The sequence below is a fragment of the Dasypus novemcinctus genome, chromosome X (assembly GCF_030445035.2).
Source record: "Dasypus novemcinctus isolate mDasNov1 chromosome X, mDasNov1.1.hap2, whole genome shotgun sequence".
Taxonomy (NCBI): domain Eukaryota; kingdom Metazoa; phylum Chordata; class Mammalia; order Cingulata; family Dasypodidae; genus Dasypus; species Dasypus novemcinctus.
Window position 1 is genome coordinate 62,928,271 of NC_080704.1, and position 14,842 is coordinate 62,943,112.

General features: G+C 39.9%; 1 protein-coding gene across 1 annotated transcript in view; it reads right to left on the bottom strand.

Moving 5' to 3' along the window:
* FAM120C (family with sequence similarity 120 member C) overlaps positions 1–14,782 on the bottom strand; it is a 196,608-nt gene extending 181,826 nt beyond the window's left edge. Inside the window, exon 1 of the mRNA XM_058291559.1 lies at positions 13,687–14,782. Within this exon, the coding sequence (XP_058147542.1) occupies positions 13,687–14,373 (687 nt within the window). The 5' untranslated portion in view covers positions 14,374–14,782. The remainder of the gene's footprint in view (positions 1–13,686) is intronic.
* Between the last annotated feature and the right edge of the window lie 60 nt (positions 14,783–14,842).

Genomic DNA, 14,842 nt, shown 5'->3' on the forward strand with positions numbered 1-14,842 from the left:
TGGAACACTAAATATCACTAAGATGTCAATTCTACCCAAGTTGATATACAGATTCAATGCAATTCCAATAAAAATTCCACCAGCACTTTTTAAATAAATGGAAAACACAATTATCCATTTTATTTTGAAGGGTAAGGGGACCCAAATAGCCAGAAACATCTTTTGAAGGAAAAAGCAAAGTTGGAGGACTCTCACTTCTGGACTTTAAATCATATTACCTAGGTACAGTGGTAAAAAACAAACAAACAAACATCAGGGTAGTGGCATAAAGATAGGCACATAGACCAAGGGAACCGAATTGATGGTTCAGAAACAGACCCTCATGTGATTTCTGACAAGCCTGTCAAAACCACCCAGCTCAGGCAGAACATTCAGCAAATGGTGCTGGGAATACTGGATATCCATAGCCAAAAGAAGGAAAGAGGACCACTATCTCATATCTTATCCAGAAATTAATTCAAAATGGATCAAAGACCTAAATATAAAAGAACCATAAAGCTTCTAGAAGAAAATGTAGGAAAACATCTCAAGACCTGGTGGCAGGTCGCAGATTTTTTTTTTTAAGATTTTTTATTTATTTCTCTCCATTTCCCTCCCAACACCCCCCCTCCCCCCGTTGTCTGCTCTCTGTGTCCATTCGCTGTGTGTTCCTCTGTGACCGCTTCTATCCTTATCAGTGGCACCGGGAATCTGTGTTTCTTTTTTTTGTTGCATCATTTTGTTGTGTCAGCTCTCTGTGTGTGCAGCGCCATTGTTGGGCAGGCTGCACTTTCTTTCACGCTGGGCAGCTCTCCTTACAGTGTGCACTCCTTGCACATGGGGCTCCCCTATGTGGGGGACACCCCTGCATGACACGGCACTCCTTGAGCGCATCAGCACTGTGCATGGGCCAGCCCCACATGGGTCAAGGAGGCCTGGGATTTAAACCGCGGACCTCCCATGTGGTAGGCGGATGCTCCATCCATTGGGCCAAGTCTGCTTCCTGGTCATGGATTCTTAAAGGAGATAAAGAGGGGGGCTGATATGGACTACTGATGCTTAATGTATGTAGAAGTTTTAATTAGATTTACTGTAAAAGTGTAGAAATGTATAGAGTGGATGGTAGCACATTATAGGGAGTAACAGCTAGTTTATAAATCGGAATGTGGCTGGAAAGGATAGTCTAGGAATGTAAATGTCAATTGAAAGAAAGCTAGAGAATAATCTAGGGACTGAATAACACAGAAAACCCAGAGGTGGATGAGAATTGTGGTTGATGGTATAGGTGCAAGGGTGTCCTTTGTGAGCTAGAGCAAATGTACATCACTATTGCAGGGTGGTGGGAATGTGAAACATGGGAAAAATACAACTGGAGTGAACTATGAACTGTGGTTAACAGCAATACTATAATATTCTGTACCCATGCTAAAGATGTACTGTGTTGATAATGGGGAAGTATGGAAAAAGCGTGCCAAATGTATGCAATGAGGCATGAATATTGGCAATAACCTGGTAATATTATCTAATAATCTGTAACAAATGTTCCATCACAGTGTGGTGTGTTGATGGAGGTGTGTTGTATGGGAACGCTGCACATGAGCATGTTTGTTAAGTTCACAATGTCTGTAATAAAAATCTATTTTAAAAATTATAGGGCTAGTTTGGGGGGGGAAGATACACCAAATGTAAGATATGGACTATAGTTAATAGTATGATTTTAATGATATTCTTTCATATTTTGTAACAAATGTCTCACAACAATGCAAGGTGTTGTTGTTGGTAGGTTGATGTATGGGACCCCTGTATGATATTATGCATGTTTGCTTTCTAAGTTCATCATTTTTATTACACACTTATTGTTTATGTATGCTCATGTATGGATGATATAGAAATAATAATAATGGTAATAATAATAATAGGGTGGGTTGGGGGTAAAACACACTACATGTAAGCTACTTTGTTTAGTAGTCATATTTTGAGGATGTTCTTCCATAATTTGTTTAAAATGTTTCACAACAATGCAAGGTATTGATGGTAGAGAGAGGTATGAGAGTGCTGTATGATGCTATGCATGTTTTTTTGTAAGTTCACAACTTTACTATAAACTTGTTATGTATATCTATGTATGAGTGAGATACATCAACATTTTAATTTTAAAATGTACTTAAAATTTCATCCCTTTCAATAAAATACATGTGGTTTGATCAGTTGCAGAAGTTAGAATGACTTTCCAAGTATATGAAATCACTTCTTGAATGAAGTGCAATCACTTCTGAAATACATGGTTCAGAAATATTGATTCCATCTTTCTTATTTGGTATCAATAAGCTATATAAAATGTCCAAAAAATTGTACCTCATATTCAGGACAAGAATCAGACAAAGAAGAGCTGAGAAAATCTGATCAGGTAAACATGGATTATTCTTTAGAACCTTTAAGTCTGGAATTTTTTAGTCCTTTAGGTCTAGAATTCTTTATACCTTTAGGTCTAGAATAATTTGGATCAAGTGTCAATGAAGAGTCTTTTTTTTTTTTAATGAAGAGTCTTAACACAAAAGTCAATCACAAATAAAACCCTAGGGAAGCGGGTATGGCTCAAGTGATAAGGCCTCCACCTACAATATGGGAGGACCCGGGTTTCATCCATGGGGCTTACTGGTGAAAAAGAAGAGAAGTGTGCCTGCACAGTGAGCCAGTGTCTGCGCAGGGAGCCAACTGTCTGTGCAGCAAGCCAAGTGCCTGCACAGTGAACCAGTGCCCGCTCACCATGCGGGGAGGGGCGGGGGAGAAAACAATAGTAGTTACAAAAAAGTGCTATCACAAATTTTAACAAATGTGCTACACCAATGCAATGTGTTGGTGGTAGGGTAGTATATGGAATCCTATATTTTATGCATGACTGGTCTGTAAACCCACAAGCTCTCTAATAAAAAATATGAGAATAAAATCAGTCTGTTCTGCAGAGATTAATGAAGTCTATGGTACGTCTTGGAGGTCTTGAGAAATCATTTGAGATGAGTAAACTCCAGAATATGCAATTGTTCTGCCCAAAGCAAATTTCAGGATTGAAAAGTCAGAAGGCCTGATGAAAGGTATCCTTAGGAAGAAGAGGAGAACAAGAGTCCAAGGGAGCTTCTGGCTTACTTCAGAAAAGAAGATAGGAACTGCAGAGAAGACAATGATGGCAAGAAGTTTATGAATCTTTGAACCAGGAGTCACAAATGCTTACAGGGGCTGAATGAAGGGAACTGAGTTATGAAAAACCAACTGTCAGAAATCTATTTTTTTTTACTAAACTATGCTTTGGATGTTAACAATAAAATCATGCAAGATACTGAGGTTTGTATTTTAAATATAAAATTAAAAACACAGGTTAAAAATAGAAAACTTTCATTATTACTAATTTTTTAAAAAAGATTATTATTCCTTTGACTTGGAACGAGTCCTGATGCCTTATTAATGTAACAAGATGTCAATGTCAGGTCTTCAATTTTTGTGTTGCAATGTGTGGTACAGAATTTAGCCTTGAATCTTTTGAGAGTGATTAATTTTATCCTATTTCATAATAGAAAAGAGCTGTTTAGAAATGTAGGCATTCCCAAACTACAATAGACATTTTGCTGAGTGGTTTTACATTTAGGGTATATATGCCCAAAATATATGTAAAATTCTGGTATTTTGATGACATCATTCTTCATTTTCAGTTTCACAGCACAGTAATTCCATAACTCCATTGTTGCTAGTTTCACACCATGACCAGCAACTCCACATTTTGGGGAATGTAATTCAGGTCATCTCTTTCATTTTTTAGAAAACAATTTCAGCAAAGGAAAGTTAATAACTTTTGCCAAATGAGTTTCTCAAAGACATAGTTTTGCTAGGAATGAGCAATTCCAACCATATATTTATGAAGATACTTCTAAACAGTTCTGCTTTCATTCAAAGTGTCTGGATAAGCTGTATGGCCAACCAAACAGGTCAAATATTTTATTTAATCTTTGCTGGTGGACTGCAATAGGAATGCCCTTTGGATGCCAAACAAGTCAATTCGTTTTTTCAGTATCTTCAGTAACATGACTCACCTAAGTCAATGAACCTCCACAGAATACAGCAGACTTCCAAAGCATGAATCTAATAACTTGCCAAGCAAAGTACTCAACTATGTTTGGTGCAAACCACAATATTCATTATTGATGTGATTCATTCTGATCTTCTTAGCACAAAGTAAATCCTGAGAAGTGACACAATGAACAGATTTAAGTCCCTGTGTTTCTGCTTCAAGTGGAAATTTCCAATGTCCAACAATAATACCACCCACTGCAGAAGTACTATCATATTTACTAATTTTGACCCATCTATATTAAAAAAGACTTTTCACAACACTCTAAATTCAAGCATTTCTTGATTTAACTGTCACAGGATCCAAATCTAAAAGAGGTTCTATCAAAATTCTTTACACATGAATTATATCTAGGTTTCTGAATTCTCCAACTTTAGTGTCTGTAAGAAACAACTGGGGAGCAGATGTGGCTTAAGCAGTTAAGAACCCAACTCCCACATGGGAGGTCCCAGGTTCAGTTCCCAGTGCCTCCTGAAGAAACGGAAACAAACAAGGAAAACAAACGATAAAACCGGCTCAGGGAAACCAATGTGGCTCGGTGGTTTAGCACCAGCTTCCCATATAAAAGGTGCCGGGTTCGATACCAGACCCCCGGTATCTCTAAAAAAACACACACACAAAAACTGGAGGACTTATTTCTTGAGGGCTTATTAAAACAGACTGATGAGCACCACCCCCCACCCCCAAGTTTCTGATTCTGATTCAGTAGGTCTGGGGTAGGGCCTAAGAATCAAGTTTCCAGGTGGTGCCAGTGGTCCTGATAAGGGACCACTTGAGAACCCCTGGGTAGGCATATAACTATGTAGGTGGCATTTATATCTGTTATAACCAGCTGCAATCTAAAACTTTACACATAATTTGACTTCTTAACCCAATTTGCCCCTTCTGAGACCCGAATGACATTACCAAAACTGTGGAGTTGTCTATTGAAGTGCAGAAAAGGAATTTTATGAAAATGAACTAATATTGTTTGGTTATCAATCTTTAACATCCTGAGCAACAGGTTTTCTTACCTTTGCAAATATTTGTTTATGACATACTTTCTCATCTACTTGACAGATACTCTTTTATAAACTACTATCCATAAAAGGTTTTCAAGCTCTGGCAATTTTTTCGTTTAATACATAATTGCATTCCACGGCAGTGTCATTTGCTCCATCTGTATTCAAAAACAGGCTTGAAATTCCAAGCTCTTTTTAAATTTTGTTTCAGCACTCATCATTTTCATATACTGTTCAAATATCTTACAATTTATTTTAAAATGGTGTCTTAAATAGTACTCTTTCAGCAGATACATTTTATTTAAATATATCACAAAGGAATAGGCTGTCTCCAGTTTTCCTTTAAATACATGACTTTCTTGCACAGATAATCTCTTTTCTCATTTTTCATAGACATGGGATACAAGAAATATTTCATGTTCATCAATGCTATTTTAAAAAGTACAAGCACAACAACCAGTGGTGTATTAATAATCTATTTCTGTGTAACAAATTACCCCTAAAACCTAGTGACTTAAAACAACATTTAGGGAGCTAGTCTAGCTCAGTGGTTGAGTGCCTGCTTTCCATGTACAATATCCTGGGGTCAAGCCCCAGTACACTCTTAAAAAAAATTATCTCATAGTTTTTGTGGGCATGGATAAATTGTATCATCTGGCTTAGGATGTCTCACAAGGCTGCAATCAAATTGTCAGCCGGGGCTGCAGTTATCTCAAGGTCTGACTCGGAAAAGATCTGCTTCCAAGCTCATTCAAGGGTCAAAGAAGTGATTCTCAGGACTGATACTGTAAGTATTTTCCTATTTGTCTCCCCTACTAGACTATGAGGTCCTGTGGGAGAAGAAAATCACATTTCGTACCCCTAATCTTAACACTCCTTGTCTTACTTCCCTACTTCATTTTTCTCTACAGCATTTACTATTCCACCTAATATACATTTTGTCTATCTTATTTATTGTCTGTCCTTCTCATTAAAATATAAGCTTTACGAAATCAGAAATCTGTTTTGTTCACTGCTATATCCTCACAATCTTGAACTGTGCCTAGCACACAGTAGGCACTCATTAAATATTTGTCAAATGAATGAATTCCATTGTTCATAGTACTTAGCACAGGTAATGACATAGTAGATACTCAAAGAATGTTAACTGAACTGAAAAGCATTTATTGTCTTGTTAAGAAAAATGGGGTAAAGGCTAGAAAATGATACGCAGATCATGAAGGATCCTGTATGCCATGCCAAACCAAGCTTAAAACATGAGTGAAATTATCGATGTCTAACCTACTTGGCATAGAAGATATTTTGGTCAAACTAGTAGAAGCTGGCATTTATATGGCATTTACTATGTGTCATATAAAGCCATATAAAGTTTTAAGTACTTTGCTAAATTATTTAATGTTCACAAACAAGTTTATAAGATAAAGAAACAGAAGCATAAAGGGGTTAAGTAATTTACCCAAGGATACATAACTAGTAGGTAGAACAGGGATTCAAACCCAAGCAGTCGGACTCCAGTGGCTCTTAGCCTTTATGCTAAACTAAGCTTAAGTGTTCCGGAAAAAGTTATTCAAATGCAACTGTACTGGGTTGAAAAGTGTCCTCCAAAAATCCTAGTCTACCTGGAGCCTCAGAAAGTAATCTTATTACTTATTATTGCAGATATTAAGATGAAGTCATCCTGGATTAGGGTGGCCCTAAATAAAAAAACTGGCATCCTTATAAAAAGGCCATGTGAAGACAGAGGGGAAAAGGCAGGTGGCCAAGTGAAGACAGAGGCAGAGAATGGAATGATGTAGCCACAAGCCAAAGAACCTCTAGAACCATCAGAAACTGGAAGCAGCAAGAAAGTATTCTTCACAGAGCCTTCGGAGGGGGCATGACGTTGCCAACACTTGATTTTGGACTGCTAGCCTCCAGAACTGTGAAAGAGTAAATTTTTGTTGTTTAAGCCACCAAAGTCATGATAGTTTGTTACAGCAGCCCTAGGAAACTAATATAACAACTATTTTAAAAAGGTAACTACACTGCTTTGTAATATGTTAAAGATACAGGATTTTGGTGTCCAATATATTTACTTTCAAATCTTGTACCAATCACGTTCTGGCAGTGCAACCTTGGGCTTGTGGCTATGCTGGGCTTGTTTTATTTAAGCTGTAAAATAAAGTGGAGATTAACATCTATCCCAAAAGGTAGTTGTGAGGATTAAATGAGATAATGAATATTATGTAAAATACTCAGCCCATTACTACCACCAAAGGGTGATGTATTCTATAAATGCATTGCTAAGCCACTACAAAACTTACTTCTGCATAGCAATGCAATTTGCAATTTGAGTTGATTTACATGGAATTAACGTATAACATTATAAAACATTGGTTCAAAATCCTCCCTATAAGACCTTTAAAATTCTCTATAGTCAGTCAGTCAACCAGTCAGTCCTCCCCTTTCTCTCTTTCAACAACCAGTATTGTATATAATGTACCAGGTCCTGGGCTAAATCCCTGTCCTCCTGGAACTCAATTAAAAGAGAATTATAAAATGATATTAAAATACTATGAGAGAGGTAAAAAACAGAGCATTCCAGTAGCACAAAGGAAGGAGTAATTTACCTCAGGTGGAGGAAGCTGGTTGGAAAGAGTTCATAGTATTAGCTTTTGAGCAGGTATAAGTAGGAATTTGCTAAGCAATGGTGAGGGTAACATAAGGAAAACACTATGTGAAAGGACATAGTATGTCTAGGAAACTAAAAAAATGTTCAGAATATTTGGAATAGGTGTCAGCAGAGGTGAGCACCAGGCAGGGCTGGGCAGAGTTTGGGATCAGGCTGTGAAAGGTATTTGTGTGTCATACTGAGAAGTTTGGACTTGGTCTAATAGGTAAAAAATAGTATCTCTGAACATATAACAGAGTCAGTTTTGGTTTTCAGGATGGTATCTCTGTTAGCAATGTAGCATATGGACTATAATCCAGAGAATGTTATGATAAAGGAACAGATTGAGGCTGTTTTCATGGTTCAGATCAGAAATGATGAAGGTCTGAATTAAGACAGTGGGGGAGGGAAGAGACAGAGGTAACTGGATTCAGGAGACATTTTCAAGACATAATTGATAGGATTTGGTGACCAGCTAGACATGGGAAATGACAGGGAAGTAAGGAAACAAAGACTCCAGTTTCTGGTTTGAAATGGATAAAAGGCACCAGTCTTAGAAAAAGAGAATACCAGAAATATAAGTTTTAGGTAAAGATAATGAGCCCACCTTGGATATTTTCTTGTCTAAGGGTCATTGAGGAATAGAGATCTGAAAAGATCTGTCTAAAAGCACAGGGAGCCAAGAGTGCCTACAACTGCAAGAAGGAGAATTGCATCCATCATCCATGTGGAATCTAAGCCCCCTCTCAATATAGAGGTGGAATGGACATAGCCATCCCAGGGTCCACAGGATGGAGAAATAGAGTATGGATTAGAGTGGACTTACTGATATTCTATTCTGGAACTATTGTGATTAGTAATGGAAGAAAATGTAGCATTAATGTGGAGAAAGTGACCATGGTAGCTGCTGAGGGTAGGGAAAGGGAAGAAGAGATATGATGTGGGGGCATTTTCAGGACTTGGAATTGTCCTGGGTGGTACTGCAGGGACAGTTGCTGGACATCGTAGGTCCTACCATGGCCCACTGGGTAGACTGGGGGAGAGTGTAAACTACAATGTAAACCACTATCCATGTAGTGCAGCAGTGCTCCAAAATGTATTCACCAAATGCAATTAATGTGCCATGATGATGAAAGAGGTTGTTAATGTGGGATGAGTGGGGTGTGGGGGGTCGGGGCTATATAGGGACCTCATATTTTTTTAATGTAACATTTAAAAAAATAAAGAAAAAAATAAATTAAAAATAAATAAAATAAAAGCACATGAGAGAGGTTGAGTGTAGAGATAGACCTATAGGAATCATTAGAATAGAGTTAATACTTAAAGTCATAGTAAGGGATGAGATTGCTCAGGAATGTATAAGATGAATATGACTTGGACACATTTAAAGGAGTCAGCAGAGAAGGAGGAATAACTTAAGGAGGAGAAACAGCCAGATATTTATAAGGAGGATCAGAAGCAAGTAGGATCATAGAATCCAAGGAAGGAAATTCAAGGAAACGATGGCTCCATGGTGTCCTCAAAGAGGACTAAAACAGGAAGAATGGAAATGGATGAGGCAGCTTCAGAGTGGTGACAACAAATGCAAATTGGCAATGGGAATGGGAATTAATACAATCTTTTTTCAAGAATAATCATGGAAAGGAAAGAAAAGGGATAAGGGTAATGGTTTAAAGGGATTACAAAGGAAAGGAGAAGGTTTTTTGTTCTGTTTTTTTAAGTGTTTGTATATTCTGTAAGTGAAAGAAACTAGAGAGCAGAGAGACTGAAAATGCAGAAAAGGGCTTGCTTCTTTTGAATTCCTGTAACATTACTGTATGACTCTCTCAACTGGCACTTAGCTTACACATTTCCCATGTTCTGGCAGTATTACATATTTAGCAATGCTAGCACAAACTAAGCACTCAGTAAATCTACTTTTTATTGTTTTGCTTCATGTATCCACGCATATTATCTAGCAATAAGAATGTAGACTCTTATACAAGAATGTACCAAAAAAAAAGTGAAGTAGAATTATGGAAACTTTAAGCAATTACAGACCTAGAACAAGGACTTTTATCTATGACTTTTTTAGTACCCAGAATGAGGAAAATCATTTCACCTCTTTGTACATCAGTCACTTCCACTGTTAAATGGGGACAATTCCATGCATCTTGCAGGCTTGAAAGGATTAAATGTTTTGAAAGCATCTCATATACAACTACATAGTAGTAATTACTATTACAATTGTTTTCCCTACCACTAAGCATCTAGAAGTAGTCACTGACAATTCAGAATGTGTCTATGACTACAGGTAAGGAAACAATCAGAAGGCATTGTAGCCACTGCTGCATTGTACCCTAGAGAACCAGGGCACAAAATGATATCAGCTGTCAGTCAGGTTTCCCAGACTTTTGGTCATTTGTTATTACCAACATGATTTCTGCCATACCCAAGTACTACAAATTAACTTTTCTTTAAATCAACTCATTGTTCTTTAATTGGTCCCATTCTAAAATATTATGGCCGTGAAATGATGGATGTGCCGTGCTAATTACCTTTTTTTCTAATACACATTAACCATTAAAATGAATTATTCATCCCCTTAATCATCCCACATCATCTCCTGAATGAGTCTCTGTTTTAGGTTGTTCTACTTTTAAAAGATCAAGCTAGAAATTTGTGGTTTTACTTAATTTTCCTGTTATTGGTGATTACCATTTGCTCAAAAATCACCCATTCTGTGGCTTAGCTGGAAGAACAAATCAAGGAGGGGAAAAAGAGAGCAGTACATTTTGTTCTGAAGCACTACCTTTCAGTCAAAAGAAACAGTATATATGCAGATCATCCAGTGCTACAATCCGGGAAGTTCTCCATCACTCCAACAACAATGAAAAAAATCATTGACCAGAACCAGAGCTTCACTCACTGACATCTAAAATACTTTACATCTGCAATTTTGGAGCTAGTCTTAAACGCACTACAGTAAGAATCCACACTTCATTTTTTAAAAGTTGCTCCTACAATCCACTCTCTGAATGAATAGGATCACTGACCTATTCATTCAGAAAAAAAAATGTATCTTGCACCCAAAATATACATTATGGAGACATTATGGAGAACCTGAAAAGATCAAAGAATTTGTTTATAATCTAGGATGCAGAATAAGATTTATATATTTCCCAAACATTGATTATAAGGACTAGGGAGGAATGCTGGAATTTTATTCCCAACATTTTATTATGAAAAATTTGAAGCATATGGCAAAGTCGAAATAAGTGAACACCTGAATACCCTCCACTGAGATTCTACAATTTTTATTACACTTGCTTTATCACATATCCATCTATCCAATCCACTTTATTTTTTGATGAACTGCTGGGATTTTAAAATGAGACTTAGTGTGAGGAAGTATGAAAAGAATTTTAGTAGGCTCATATATCTATATTAAGGTTGTCTGCTCAAAAATTTGGGGGCAATGGGGTACATGAACAAAAAGTTTGTTGGAAACGACAAGCCCAAGCTCAGTATCCAACTTGGGCAACTTCTCCAGTCTCCTGCAAATCCCCAATTAAAATCTAGTCAGGCTCTTTCTGCCTAGGGGAGCCCGCATCAAATCTCAGTGCATATTTCTGCCTTTCTCTCCCATTTCTCAGTAAGCTCTGCTCTTTTCCCCCATTTCCCAATAAATTCTTTTTACTGGCCTAACTTAGAAAAAAATCTATTCAGAGCTCACAACTGGCCATTTTAGATCTCCATACCCTTGCCCACTATTAGAACTATCCTTCCTAGCCCTCTTTAAAAAGTTCAGCACCAACTTGTGAAGTCTCCCCCCAATTTTCACTCCTTCATCTAGAATTAACTATGCCCCAAACAGTGGTTCCACTTTTCATCATTTCGTACTGCTATTATGGTAATTAGCATACAGTATCTGCAAATTTTATTTTCATTCTCTTTTACTAAATAAACCCTGAGTTCATTGAGGGCAGGGATCCCCTTTTATACTTCTGAATCCTTAATAAACAGCTTAGTACTTAGCCTATAGCAAGCATTCAATATATGAATGAAAATGAGTTAAATGAATGACCTGAACCTGTCTTTATGTGGGAGCCAGGGAAGATTCTAGTCAAGTACGGGAATGATCTAATCACAATGGCACTTTATAAAGATCCATCTTAGAGCACTGTTGTTAAAAGCATGAGCTTTGGAACCAGACTGCTTGGGCACAAATCCCAGAATCCCAGCTCTGCTACTTATTGCTGGATGACTTTGGGTAAATTTCTAAACCTCCTGCACCTCAGTTTCTTCATTTGGAAAACAGTAATAAGAATCCTGCCTCATAGGTTATTGTGAGGATGAAATAATACTTACCAAAAAATGTACATAAAATAGCACCTTGCACATAGTGAGTATTCCATCAATGTTAACTACTATTGCCAACAACAATAACAATGAGGTAAAAAGTCCTTAAGCTTGGATGGCAGCAGTGAAAACAAAGTGGAACGAAGAGTTGTGAATAAAGAATCTACTTAAAAAATAAAACAACAAATATTCAGTCAGGAGGGTATTGAGGCAAATGAGTGTCTATTATTTTTTCTACTTTATATGCTTGGGTTATTTCATGATTGAACTTATTATTAAAAACAGCTACAATCTATTCATCCTAGGCACTGGTTTGATGCTGAGCACAGGAATCTAGCAATGACTGGACTCTAGTCACAAGCTCTATGACCACTAGAAACTTCTCTATGCAGGTCTTTTGGTCTCTTAACTGAGATTTCTTTCCTCATTATGCCAATCTAAACCATTTCTTTAGTTTGTGATTCTCACAATTTGATGTCCTGTCTTCTAACTGTGGTACACATCCATAAGATCCTCAATTGGGGAACTGGTTTGAGGTTTCATCCTATTTAACCCTGTGCTAAATTTTTCTTCTTCCTGTTCACTCCTCAAGCATTACTATTCCCTTGAAACCAGCATATGGGAAAGCAACAGAGCAAATGTAGGGTGCCAGGAACTGGGGATACTGCCAAGCTGTTCCCTAGACCCCTTATGCAGTGATACAACTACATGACATGATTGGATTTAACTGTCCATGAGGTCTCCCATGTTTGATTTTTTTGCTTCTGCTCATTTTCTTCCTCTCACTTAAAGCACCCTTCTTTCAAACCAGTGACCCATTCAAATTCTGCCCATCCTTGAAGTCCAACTTCTTCAAGTAAGCTTCCCTCAACCATTTTAGCCTATAGATGCCTCCTCCAACAGGTATTGTACTTACTGTCTGTACCATAAAGCATAGTCATATACACATTTATACTATTAAATAAATGTTTCAGGTGGACATATTTGATTTTCCAAGAGCAGGAACCCTGTCTCACATGTCTTTCAAACCCCTTACTCTCTGTGGCCTAATAAACAGTGGTTGAATCAGTGGGCTTTTTGTTTGCTTAGGCTAAGGGAGGGGTAGAAGCATGTTGGGAAAAAAAAAGGTTGAATGCACAGATGGATAATAAAGAAGCACTGGGTCAGGATGGAAAAAAAGCTGTAGAAGGTGCTCAATTAACATCTGTTTAATGGATTTCCTGCAAGGCTGGAAAAGAGACATATAGAACAAAGATGCCAACTGGAAAAATCTAGAAAAAGGCATTCTAGCTTGAGGCAGAAGATGACAGGGGAAAGGTGAGGCTACGAAAGAAATTCTGACTAAATTCTGCTAAAACCTAGGAAGAGTGCAATTAGTTAAAGATGAAGGGAGCTATTGGGATGAGTTTTGGTTATGTAGGTAAGTGAAACAGTAGCGAGTTGTATAAAGAGGTGAGTAAATGGATAAATGGTCGGGCAGTAGTAAGGCAAGTGGGCAAGGGGGCAGATAGGAGACAGGTAAGTGGGTGGGTAATTAGGTATTTAGTTGGGAGGGAATAGGTGTGGAACTTATTAAGATTCGGCCCCTCCCTCACCTTGACCCGGAAGCGGATGAGTGCTAGCCTCACGCAGTGGCTCAAGCAGGCCGGGGGCAGGAACCAGGCCCGCGGTGGAGGGGTGCCCTTGTTGCCCACGTGTCCCACGATCAGTTGCGCCGTCTGCCGCTCGGCTTGAGACCGACGGCCCCACTCGGCCAGCCGGTCCTTGCCCAGGCCCCCGGGAAACATGACCACCAACTCCAGGCCGTCGCCGCCAGGAAAGGCACAAGCCTGGCACAGCGCTGACAAGTAGCCCAGCATGGCGTTCCATTGACCGCCACACACCCAATCTGTCTGGTAGCCGCCATAAAGTCGCGGCAGCGCCGAGCCCGCGTCCACCAGCACCCGGGCCCCTGGCAGCGGAGAGGGTGGCGGCGGCAGGTACAGCCCGGACTGCGCCTGGCCGTGGTGGTGGAGATGGTGAGCAGAATGATGGTGCCGAGCTGGCCCCGCGCCCCGGTAGTAGGCACCCAAGGCAGGCGGGAGCGGCGGTTGCAGAGGCGCGGAGCCCCTGGCGGCGGCGGCGCGTGGAGTCCCAGGCGCTAAGGCTGCTGTCAGCGGCAGCTGGCGGTGCTGCTGCTGCTGCCTCCGTGAGACCGTTCGCGCGAGTTTGAGGAGGTCCACGGGCACCACCGCCCCGGGACAGCGCTTCTCCAGGAACTCTTGGAAGCCCTGGACGCCCATGCTTCGTCGGTGGGCAGGAAAAACGGCGGCTGCGCGAGCGGACTCGGCGGCGATCGGAGCGCGAAGCTGGGGACAGGCGCGTGCGCACACCGCGGGGGGCGAGGAGCGGGGAAAGGATTCCCCAGGGGAGAGAGGCGGAGACCACAAATTGGGGTGGAAAGGAGGGGTGATGCAAACCGGACTCTGGAGGGGCTGGGAGGGAAGTAGCGATGATGGGCTCTAGTCACTTCTCTTCCTCTTCCCAGCTTCTCTTCTTCACCGCTTTAAAGAGGGGGAAAGCCTCCTCTTCCCGGAGCCATGTTGCATCGTCTTCTCTACGGTACACGCTTTCTAGCTGGAGAAGGGAGAGCCGGGCGTAGGGGCATGACGGGAGTTGTAGGCTTCTCCTCAACGGCCCCAGGACGCAGTCCAGGAACGAGCCCTTGTACTCACATGGTAACTAGGGGCGGGGCGTTTAGTCGCTCTGTAT